Source organism: Taudactylus pleione, unplaced genomic scaffold, assembly GCF_031769625.1.
Source record: "Taudactylus pleione unplaced genomic scaffold, aTauple2 ptg000327l, whole genome shotgun sequence".
Lineage (NCBI taxonomy): Eukaryota > Metazoa > Chordata > Amphibia > Anura > Myobatrachidae > Taudactylus > Taudactylus pleione.
In genome coordinates, this window is record NW_028284728.1 from 4185042 (window position 1) to 4197202 (window position 12161).

General features: G+C 46.7%; 1 protein-coding gene across 2 annotated transcripts in view; it reads left to right on the top strand.

The window, feature by feature from the left end:
- Positions 1–12161, top strand: part of HLCS (holocarboxylase synthetase) — a 218389-nt gene that overhangs the window by 8396 nt on the left and 197832 nt on the right. For both annotated transcript variants that reach the window (XM_088443160.1, XM_088443159.1), the window contains exons 3-4: positions 1427–1573; positions 4184–4346. In XM_088443160.1, coding sequence (XP_088299286.1) covers positions 1427–1573; positions 4184–4346 — 310 coding nt within the window. The remainder of the gene's footprint in view (positions 1–1426; positions 1574–4183; positions 4347–12161) is intronic.

Here is a 12161-nt window from a genome sequence, read left to right on the forward strand (position 1 = left end):
CCCCCATGCTGACTACATCCCCTCCTTTTGTCCTGGAGAGACACACTGCTGTCCAGGCCTGTTCTAGAACTTGGAAGTCATCTTCTGGTTGCGCTGGTAGCTTCGAGAACGGCTTCATCATCAATGGGAACTGTTAGTGCGATTGGAAACTTTTGGACATTGCAGTGGTTTTCAGGCCACATTGTTGGGTCATTTGCCAGATATTGCTGCATGTCTGACCAACATTGAGTTCTTTGTGCCAAAGCTTTGTGCCAACCTTTATACCTGGTGAACCGACTGGGTGCATGAGTATTGCGGTAGACCCCGCCATGGCTGGTTATAGGGTATGTAGGAAACAATTGCACCTAACCTTACAGTAACAGAAACTTCCGAACAGACCTAAGATTGTGTTGAAATATTGCTATGACTTTTTTTTTTCTACTATATTATCAGCCCAGAATGAAAATGGATGCTCGCCTGGATCTAGTATAGACCACTGCCCTCTCCCTGCATCCCTAAAGGGGCTGGTCTCCTGCAATAGCTGCAAGTGCTAGTGGCTGATGGAGAATGATGAGAGTTGTAGTTCTCTAACAGTAGGAGAACTCATTATAAATATTAACCACCCATGTCCGCCTTCTCATCTTTTCCTATTTTCCATTTTTTTTAATGCCCTAAGGCAGACGTTCCCAATCACAGTCCTCAAGGCTCCCCAACAGTTCAGGTTTTAGAGATATCCATGGTTGAGCACAGGTGATTTAATTAGTACCAAAGTCAATTTGATACAACCAACAGTGCTTAACAATGGATATCTCTAAAACCTGAACTGTTGGGGAGCCTTGAGGACAGCGTTTGGGAACCTCTGCCCTAAGGAATTGCCAATAATTAAGTTCCATTTAATATGTCTCATTTTAATGTGCTGCTGTGTCCCCATGTGTTAATAAGTCTGTTTTGCCAAAATCCGATCTGTCTCCCTGTCCGTGTGCATCCAAGAAATAGCCCACACCCATTTTCCCCAATAATCCCCCTTTTGAAAGTGCTCCATGATGAAGTGTACAACGTAGCCACCAATGTAGACCTAACACACCGGAATAATAGGAATTTCCTATATAAACAGCTTTGCCGTAACTTTAAATCCTTCCAATGGCTAAACAGCTTCTATTTGAGCTATATTAAACCTATCTTATCACACCTTTGGCTACTGAAGTGCTGTAATTCTGTATAAAAGCACATATATTACATAGGAAGATCCGCACTTGTGCACTATCCTGAGTGAATTGAATGCTGTGTTATTTATGGCACTAGGAAGCATGCTGGTATGTTGTACTAGTAACGCATGTAACATTACTGACGCCCAGGGAATCTGCATTTTATGGTAAGGAAACTCCCTTATGGTCCTGGACTTCACGTTTCATTTTTACCTTGTATCCAATGTCCTTTTTTTTTCCAGCTCTTTGAAGATTTGAACAAGTGGAGCCTGTTATTGGGACCCCCTAGTGATAAGGATCTTGGAGTGGGGCGAATAGCCTTCATTACTGAGAGTATTTCATTACCCAGTGGTCTCTTATCTGCAGCAGCATCACAGCCTTCCAAAGAGGTGATCAATGCTTCTACCTGTTGTGTGTCTTCCTCCGCTGATGTTGTGTAAACCCTCAATGTGCAGGGACCATCTCCATATAAACAGGGACAAGCATAAAGTCGGGACAACTCAGTCTCTAGGGGGTCTATTTACTAAGCTTTGTTAGGAGATAAAGTGAACGGAGATAAGGTACCAGCCAATCAGCTCCTAACTGTAATTTTTCAAACACAAGCCTGTGACATGACAGTTAGGAGCTGATTGGCTGGTACCTTACCTCCGTTCACTTTATCTCCTAACAAAGCTTAGTAAATAGACACCTAGGTCTCTGCGGTTTCAAAATGATTGATGTCTTTAAATGCATTCTGCTTCACAGCACAATGGATATAATGGCAGTGTCTGGTACTCCTAATGTGGACAGTTCCTATGTATCCTGCAAAAACACAGGTACAGTGGGCATAAGTCATAATGGACATTTCAAAAATTGCTAAAGCCATTTGTACCTGGAGAAATAGCTGATGTTTAAAAGCACAAATCCATATATTCCCTGCACAAATACAAAAAATATAAATTACCATTAATTCCCTCAGGTCGGGACTGCTGCCCCCAAACCTATGTAAGTGAATATTATACCTATTTAAGTTTTAAATGGCTTTAAACAGACTTCAAGAACATTTGCTGAAGAAAATGGAAATATTGTAGATCAATAAAACATATTTTGGGGGCAGATTCAAGTTATCCATGAGTTGACGATCGGAGTGCGCTTATGGCGGGTGGCAGGCAACAAAATATACGCAATGTTTCACCTGTAATACCCAGGTGGGCGGCTAATTGAATCTGACCTTTTTTGGAAAAAAAATTACCTCAGATGTTGTGTTATTTTACCACATTAATCAAATTATTGCAATAAATACTTGTGCACTGTAGGCTGCCATTTATAAATAACCTAGCTCTGAACAGGACTGGTACGTGATTGCTTAGTGTTAGAGACCCAGGATCAGGCCTGTAGTTTACTAACTACTGTTCCCCGGCCCGGGATTACCTGTCCTTTCTATTCTGCACTTGGGGGACAAAGCATTAACTGTCTGTGATAATCTGTCCAGCCAAGAGGAGATGTGTTCTCAGGACACAATGGCCTATGCTACTCGTTGTGGGAAAGCCTCTTGTTTTGGGTCAGGCCGACTTCCTCTGCTTTGATCCTCAAGCGTTGGCTCTCCTGCTTCTTGTGTCCTTCTCAAGTCACAGGAAGAACTTGTCCCTGTTTACTTTTAGCCTGACTGAATGGGAAACGCATCTTGTACCTGGTCTTCAGTGCGACATGACAAGGCTTTGATCAGGTTACCTCGGCCTTGTTGTGGTTGTTCTAAAACTCATGTCCTGATGTTACTGGTTATGGAGGATGCACTTAGGTGTGGAACGGCTGTGCCGGAAATGGAAACCTGATCAGGGTAATATCGGTACAGCAGCAGGAGGCGATTTATTGGAAATTCTTGCCTAGCAGTGCGAGAGTCTGGGAATCTCTGTCACAGTGCATTTAGTACATTCCGGGGACAGGAGATAAAACTAGCACTGTACTGGACTCCACAGTTATTTAATGTTAAGTACATTAAAAAGAAATTTACTTGTGTTCTGTTTATTTTTTTCTGCATGTGGTGTTTTACTTCAAATGATTGCAAATAGCAATGGCTGGTGCTTGGGTACTAATGTCCCCATCACCCTTAGTCACCTACCCTCCGTCTGCTTCTTACCTAAGGCAGCATTTTATTTTTTGGCAGAATATGGCCGATTTCCCCGGCCTATTACCATCACGGAGGAGCAACAGCCAGCAAATGCACAATACGACGCCTGAATAGTTGCTGGAAGCTGCATATGCAGGCTCAGACGTATACGCAGTTGCTGAAAAGACGCAACATCCGTCCGCAGAGTGGACTTTCTTGCGACCCCCGTATGAGTGACATTGTATCACTCATTCAGTGCGTTCGGCGGCAACCCCTACACCTGGCAAGTGGTTGACCCGCCATGAGTAAGATATTTTTCTCAAAAAACTGCCACAATCCCAATTATAAAAAAACTTGGATCCTGTTACTGCCCCTACTGCCAGTGTGTGTCCGGCACTTCTCCCTCCTAGTGACCAGCGACCATTGTAGATTGGACAATGCACATTTTAAGTCAATTAAGTTGATCGAACGCCTTGCTCTGTTAGCAATATTCACAGTCTTCAATGTAGGTGGATAAGATTGAAGTTATCGCAGCAATTGCCCTGGGAAGGGAATCGGATAACAGCCACTAGCTGTAGTGAGTGTATCCTGAACCCATTACTTTTATCGGTTGGCAGGAGAGATTTATCGGGAGTGATTGGGATAACTGGAGTTCTCATAATAACTTTTAAAAGTATATAACCTACAGTGTGTTTCTTTGCTTACCTATGAATAGACCTCTGGGGCTACTTTGGTGTCTGTCACCTGGGGGAAGGGAGGGGGGGGTGTCGGTATAAACACAGAGATTGTGGAAAGTGGGATGATGTGAGTATATTCTGTGACACCTCCCTGATTGGGAGACTGGAGTAGGGATTTACCAGAGTATGAGCTGACATGAAGACTGAATCAATCTGCCCTTTTCCTCTTGCACCAGGTTCTGAAGCTGTCCGAGTATTGTTTGCCGCTGGCTCTGTGTCATGGAGACTCCTCCAGGTTACTGGCGGAAGCAAGCGTGGACAATTTCAGTGAGCTTGGCATAGCCTTCATGGAAGATCGCTTACAGATGGACAACGGATCACTGCCGCAGAAGATTACCTGTAAGATCACTGATAATAGATACTTTTCTGTATCCGTAACATCTTTTACACTCATTGTAGCCCCGCTCCTCCCTACATAACCGCGATTCCCGGTATTATCTCCCTAATCCAGCCAACCTCACTAGGAAGCTGGCAGGAGATACGTCAACTCTTCCGGGAGTGCAGGAGACTACCTGAAAAATTGTGAGTCTCCCTCACCTTCCGGGAGAGTAGGAACGTTTGAATTCTTCTTAATCTCCTTAATAAGTTAAAACAACAGCTTTGACTATGAGACCGGATTCTGTAATAACATATCCACAGGAATCTTCATATGAGATGAACTGATGTGCCCGGCTTCACCCTGTTAGACCTTAGATATGTACTGTGTCCATTTCCATCTCACCACTCCAATAACACATTAATCCTACACTTCTATAGTAATGCATCCCCTCCCTCACTGCTATAGTAAGACATTTCCCTCCCTCACCTGTGTTCTAACACATTCCACTCCCTCACCTCTGTAGTAACACATTATCCTTGATCACCTCTGTGGTAACACATTTCCCTTCCTGGTCCATGTTGTAACACATTCGACATTCCCCTCCCTCCCCTGTGTAGAAATACATTCCCTCCCTCACACCTGTAGTAACACAATACCCTCACTAACACCAGAAGTTACTTATTCCCCTCCCTCACCTCTGGAGTAACACATTCCCCTCCCTCACCTCTGTAGTAACAAATTACCCCTGCTCACCCCTGTAGTAACACATTACCCCCGCTCACCTCTGTAGTAACACATTTGACATTTCCCTCCCTCACCTGTGTAGTAACACATTCCCCTCTGTTCCCAGTAAGACACTTATAGCACAAGGTTATCAATGACCTATATCACATGAATAGAGTAATTGCACTCAACACCATATTATAAAAAGTAATAAGCAGACAGTTTATTATTAAGGACTATATGTATATAAGCAGATAAAGGTCAACAAATACTCCAGGCTTAATCAGTTGTATTCAGATAGCAGATTCAGGTAAGAGTCCCGTTGGAGCCCCTGCTTCTTTCTGCAAGGTCCAGGTAATCAAAGAAATATACGGGCAGCATATTGGTTTCTCCACTCCTGTAATGAGGCACAGTGTATGGTCTCGCTAGCCCTTTTTATACCCTGGGAGAAGGGTGGGGGCAACAGTGACCTCCCAATTAATGTATATAAAACTTAGAGAATATATAGTATACCTGCATTAATATTCCATTTTATTCATTGTCAGGGGACAGAATTACCTCAAATATAGTTATTATCAAAGAGATATTGCACTGCTCTCTAATTTATCTAACTCATCTAAAATATTTGGCAGTGTACTAAATAGCCAATAGCATGAGAACATGTGTGGGATAGCAACATCTAACAGGTGCCTCCGATACTATTTTTGTGTTCAAGGTCTTTGGCTAAAGTAAAACAAAGGAATATGAATTAAAGGCACATTCCATTATCATTAACCCATGTTGGGCTCACACAAACATTCAGAATATGTGCGCCAAAGGGTACTTTTCTAGCACCATCTAATAAAACTGTATAAACAGTACAAGAAGGCTGAATTGTGTGGTAAAAGTCACATCACTGTTATTTACCCATGCTGATACACCGTCCCTTACGTGCGTAGTAACACATTCCCCTCCTTAATCTCTATAGTAACACATTCCCCTCCCTCATCTGTGTAGCAACTCATTCCCCTCCCTCATCTTTGTAGTAACACATTCCCCTCCTTCATCTGTGTAGTAACACATTCCCCTCCCTAATCTGTGTAGTAACTCATTCCCCTCCCTCATCTGTGTAGTAACTCATTCCCCTCCCTCATCTGTGTAGTAACACATTCCCCTCCCTCATCTGTGTAGTAACACATTCCCCTCCTTCATCTGTGTAGTAACACATTCCCCTCCCTCATCTGTGTAGTAACACATTCCCCTCCCTCATCTCTGTAGTAACACATTCTCCTCCCTCATCTGTGTAGTAACACATTCCCCTCCCTCACCTCTGTAGTAACACATACCCCTCTCACTGCTGTTGTAACTAATTTTCTTCTCTCACCTCTGTAGTAACACATTCCCTTCCCTTACTATTCAGATAGTGGAGCCACACCAACTGCCAGGGATGTTTGGCAGCGCTTGGGGTGACAGTTGGTGTTTGAATTCTGATCTGTGCTGCAGCCACGATGAGTCAGTCAGGACATTGCACAGGGGGGCAGATGTATTAACCACCGAAGCGGCATCAGCGCACGTTACGTGCGCTGATACCGTTTCTCCCTCATGTATGATTGAAAGTCTGGGCGGTAAATGACAGGGGCGCTGATGTCCTGGGCAATGTACAAACTGTACGTTCCGCCCGCTGCAGCTATCGCTATCAACAGCTGCAGCTTGGCGATGCCCTGTCCCCACAGCAGGAACAGCGCTGTCCTTGCTGCGGCGGCTGCCGACTCCAGAGCTGCACGCGGGATCTCGCTATACTTGCAAGATCCCGCGCATGCTCAGTGGAGCCGGCCGGGAGTGAGACACAGCGCATCAGCACTAGCGGGGATCACCGGAGGGAGAAGTTTTCACTCCCCCGCTCCGGCCGATGAGTAAAGAGACGAAGCAGGAAGCATTATAGTCGCGATAAGTGCCGCTATAATACATCGCCCCAAGGGGAGGAAACATTTTAGCCCTTTTCATCCCTTAAGAGTCGAATTTAGAAAAATCCCTTCTTATTGGGCACCTAGGTCATGGAAGGCATGTACTCCCCAATTTTCATGTTTCTAGGTCAGTCAGGACATTTGATATTATATATACAGTATATATAGATAAGTAAGTATTCTAAGCAGTAATGCTGGGTTACACACTAGACGATATGTTGCCCGATCCGGCCAGTCGTCCACATCGGCCAGTGTGTACCCGCTATGTCAGCGACATCCTCTGTTGGACCTGGCGATATTGTTAGCGGGGGCCATGCTGTCGGATGCAGAATGGCCCCGCCGTCGCTACGTCACTGTATCGGGAAGTGTGTATGCACTTGCCGATGCCGGCCCCCCACGCCAGGTCCTGTCGCTAACAAGGTCGTACACATTAGACATCGTCTAGTGTGTACCGGCCTTAAGGAACGAATAAACTCTATGTGGATGACCAGCTTTTCCTTCAGCTATTGATGCGAGCCTGTGACAGTAACAGAGCCATTCTGCAGAGAGGTTTCCATCCATCAACCTGTTGTGTCTGTTGCTTTTAATGTTCCCTGTGGTAGATAGGGGCTAATTCTGAGTTGGGAGCAAAGCAAAAAAGTGCCATTAACTTTACACCTTGGCAAAACCACGCTGCACTGCAGGTGGGGCAGATGTAAGACGTGCAGAGAGATAGAGATTTGGAGGGGCGTGTTCTAGCTCAGATCTAATGTGCAGTGTAAAAATAAAGCTGTACAACATTTTTGGGCTATATGCAAAAGCAGCCAGTATTTACCCTGCATGCAAAAAACAGCCGGTATTTACCCCGCATGCAAAAACAGCCGGTATTTACCCTGCATGCAAAAACAGCCGGTATTTACCCTGCATGCAAAAAACAGCCGGTATTTACCCCGCATGCAAAAACAGCCGGTATTTACCCTGCATGCAAAAACAGCCGGTATTTACCCTGCATGCAAAAACAGCCGGTATTTACCCTGAATACAAAAGCAGATAGTATTTACATTACATGCAAAAACAGCTGGTATTTACCCTGCATACAAAAGCAGACAGTATTTACCTTCATGCAAAAACAGCTGGTATTTACCCTGCATACAAAAGCAGACAGTATTTACCCTGCATGCAAAAACAGCCGGAATTTACCCTGATGTATTTTCAAAATGGGAAAACATCTGGATGAGTCTGAAAACATGCGAGTTTGTATGTTCCTGGACTCTATTACTGTACATTGGGTTAGTTTAAGAAGTGTGAGATTTACTTCTAAACTCTCACCCTATTACAAAATGCTGTTTTTGCCCTCACAATGGCTTCCCGCACTGTATTACACTTGAAGTGGAATTTTATAAAGTCACCTAAGGGCCGCTAAGTTTCTCTTCATGATCTGGACAGCGAATCAGATGACCATGCTTTGTGTGGATGCACAAGACACAAACACACACACACACACACTGCTTGTGATATTTCTGTCAGATGATTTTGCCCAGTATGGCCCCCGGGTGTCACCACAGTCCGTGTGACCAGCAGACAGAGATATTATTTAGGGGAGTTTGCTGTGATTACAATTAAAGCATTAGCTGTTCTTTCTCTAACAGCTGTAATCTGTACAGGGAACTTTGTTTTTCGTTCGGCTGACATATTATAGAATACAAGTTATACCGGGTCAGCTTGAGCAGTATATAGACGGTAAGGTCAGCTGACATCATGTTATCAGGATGTACCAAAGTATCTGCCAATGTTGCAATACTACCCGCATCTACAAGAGCGAGAGGATCAGTGAAGATGTGAGATAGATATATAATAACCAATAACCTTTTATATCATGCCTATATATTACTAAACACTTTTCTACTTCAGGGTCCATAGGGTATCCACAGGATACCTTGGGGTATTGGCGATGGCGGCAGACATCCAGGCACCACAGAGTTAAACTTTCAGCCTCCCAGGATGCACTGGGGTCCCTCTCCTATACCCCGCCCCCGAGCCTCAGGCCACTCAGTTTTCGTCGGTGCCTGGCCGGACCAGTCGCACCGTACAGAGGGGGGTCTTTTTAAGGCCCCTGAATATTTCTTCGCAGCTGTGGCTGCACAACTAGAGTGCTCCAGCATAGGACAGTCGGTATTGACGATTGACGTCCATGCTGTCACTCCTACACCCCGCCGGCACCAGAACGCCGGTACCGATCCGGGGATGCTGGTAGGTAGCTGGGGTCACAGCTAGCGGTGACCCCGGCTACCTGGACTGTGGCCGGATGCACGGGGATCAAGGTAAGCGGCGGGGTCCCGCGGTGGGCACCTGCCGGTAACACAGTCCTCTTTGGTCCCCAGGCAGGGGGCTCCCTGGGGACCGGCTGCGCGTGGGGCCAGGTACTGATCCTGCGCCTTCCACTAGACCACCAGGGACAGCGGACCGCAGCATGTGCGGTACAGCGCGGCGTCCCAGGGGTTAATAGCTGGCCAGGGGAGAACGCCTTCCCTGTCTCACAGCCGGCGTCTCCCCCGCTGCACGGTGCCATTCCACAGCGGTCTGAGCGGGCTGTGTCAGCGCTCCTCCCCCGGGTCCTGCCTCCTCTCTGCTCCTCGGTGGCCATTTTCTCACTACATGTGCTGGGGATGGCAAACGCTGCTGGAAGCTGATACAGGTGCCATTGCGGTCCGGGTCCCCCGCATACCTCTCCTTCAATTAAGGTCAGTGTATGCAGCACTGTTTCCTACCAGGCTCTGGTCTGTGTAGTTGATCGCAGTGCTTCTAATGCAGGATGTTATCTGTGCATTGTATGTGACTTAAATGCTAGCGCTGTTTGCCTGTACTTTAATTTCTGACTGTAAGCCTTTTTCCTATCCCTGTTCTTCTGCTACAGCCCTTGCGGTGCGGTGTTGCAGGGTGTTTATTACCTCACAGTAAACGTGTTTTTTCTGTGTGGGAGGTCACATACGCTCCGTTCACAATCCTCATGTCTGAAAGTGAACGAGGATATCCTCTTCCAGCTATAATGTACTGATATCATGTGCAGTTAGCGGAGGGATATGTAGACGCTGAGGGTTTATGGAGGGTATGTTGTATTATATATCACGCCCCATTTCTGTCACTGTGCCTGCACAAAAAAGGGGACCGCCCTCGGCTAGCTAAGATGCTTACAGCCCTTGTGGGCAACGCCCCCTGCGTTTCCCCATAGGGGTTATCGCAGCCTGTGGTGGTCTCATCACATGCAGGGGTCCCTGGACAGTTGATGGTACCCCAGTGTATCCTGTTTTTCGCCCCCCCAGGTCTCGCAGGAGCCTGTGTGGGTGAATTTATTGTCCAAATGGTATAGCACCTGATGGACGTTTTATAAGGGGAATCACCATTTCGGCCTTCTAAACGGCCTTTCGGGTCTCAGACGGGTAAAGGCATGACGTCTGATGACTGTGACATTATTGACTTTTTCAGACACGAGCCCCTTCATGCAAAGGAGGCGTAGTCTGTGTCTAAAGTCTATATACCTGGCCTTATACGGGCAGTCCGTGCGGCTTTGGTTATTACATATTCCCCGTGGCTAAATCCAAATATGCTTTCTTTAAGGATAAGGGTGTTGCCACTGTAATTCCTCTATCTGGTCAGGTGGATCAATTAGAGGAGGCGTGGAAAATCCGGGTAAGCGGTTCCAGCCTCAAAAACGGTTGACCTTTTGCATACCCCTTTGCGGATAATTACATTTCCGAATGGGAGTTACCTTTACGGGTAGATTCTCATGTTACACGCTTAGTGAGGAGTGCTACATTGCCCATGCCCTCCAGGTCCTCTTTGAAGGAGGTTCCAGATTGCAGGGGGCAAATATATCTAAAATCCAATATTCCCTTGCTGGAGGGGCTTCCAGGCCGGCTATGGCCATGTGCTGGGGGGCCAGAGCCATGGAGCGCTGAGTAGGTAACTGGATCTCTGCACACTGACTCTCCAGCAGAGCAGGTGGATAGTGGCAAATTCTCAGAGACTTTGCCACGTTCATAATGAGACGGTCTTACATATAGCCTACTCCTTTCCAGAATCTCCTCGGCAGCAGTAGCGGCTTGCCGCTCCCTGTGGTTGCGCTCTTGGAAAGCGGACGCAGATTCCATTTGGAATGCTTCGCCTTTTACGGGACAAGTCCTGTTTGGCCCTCGTCTGGACGCAATTGTGGCCCCGCAGGCAGCAGCTACGTCTGCGTGTCTGCCATCGGCTACAGTCCCATCAGGGTCTGGGGCTTTGTCTTTTCGGCCCTGTGAGGCCAGGGTGAGTCTAAAATACAGCTTTCCAAGACAGTCAGTAGCCAGGAAATCTGCTCAGCCTTAAGAACAGGCTTGGAGTACAAGACGTCCTACTCCCAAGTTGGACTATAAGCCTTCAGCCTCACGGGACGGGCCTCCTCTCGGGAGACACCAGAGTTGGAGGCCGGCTTCTCCAGTTCGCCCAGTGCTGGTGTCTGACCACCACGGACACTGTGGTAAGAAGTATTTTCTTGAAGGTATGTTCTCTCCTCCCGGTAAAAGTCTCCCAGACGGTTTTTCGTTACAGGTCTTCTGTCAATTCAGGACAAGGCCCTGTAATTTTTGAGGGTGTTACACTCTATGCTCCAGACAGGAGTTATAGTACCTATTCCGTTGCCCCAAAGGGGAACGAGGTATTACTCCATCCTCTTTCTGGTACAGACACCCAATGGGTCTTACCAGGACATTCTCAACCTCGAATCCTTCAACAAATTCTTAAGGGTTCCTTGGTTCGGGAGGGGGACCCTGCATTCCCTCATTCAATGGAGCCTGGAAATTTTGTGGATATATTCAGGGTGACTACCTGAATATCCCTCTTTTCTTAGCACACCAGTGTTTTCCTCAGGTTTGCAGTGGTCGATAAGCATTTCCAGTTTCTGGCATTGCCCCTTGGTCTGGCCTCCGCGCCTCACGGTTTACCAGGGTCATGGCAGTTATGGCTGCCCACCTGCGGATGCAGGGGGTCCACTTGTTACCCTATCCGGGCGACCTCCTGTTGTTACCACGGTCTCCAGAGATACTTCAGTGCCATATGCAACGGACAATATCTGTGTTGCTACATTAGGGCTGACTGATAAACTGGAAATGGTCCTCTCTGATTCTTCACAGAGGATGCTCCATATCCCAACTTCTG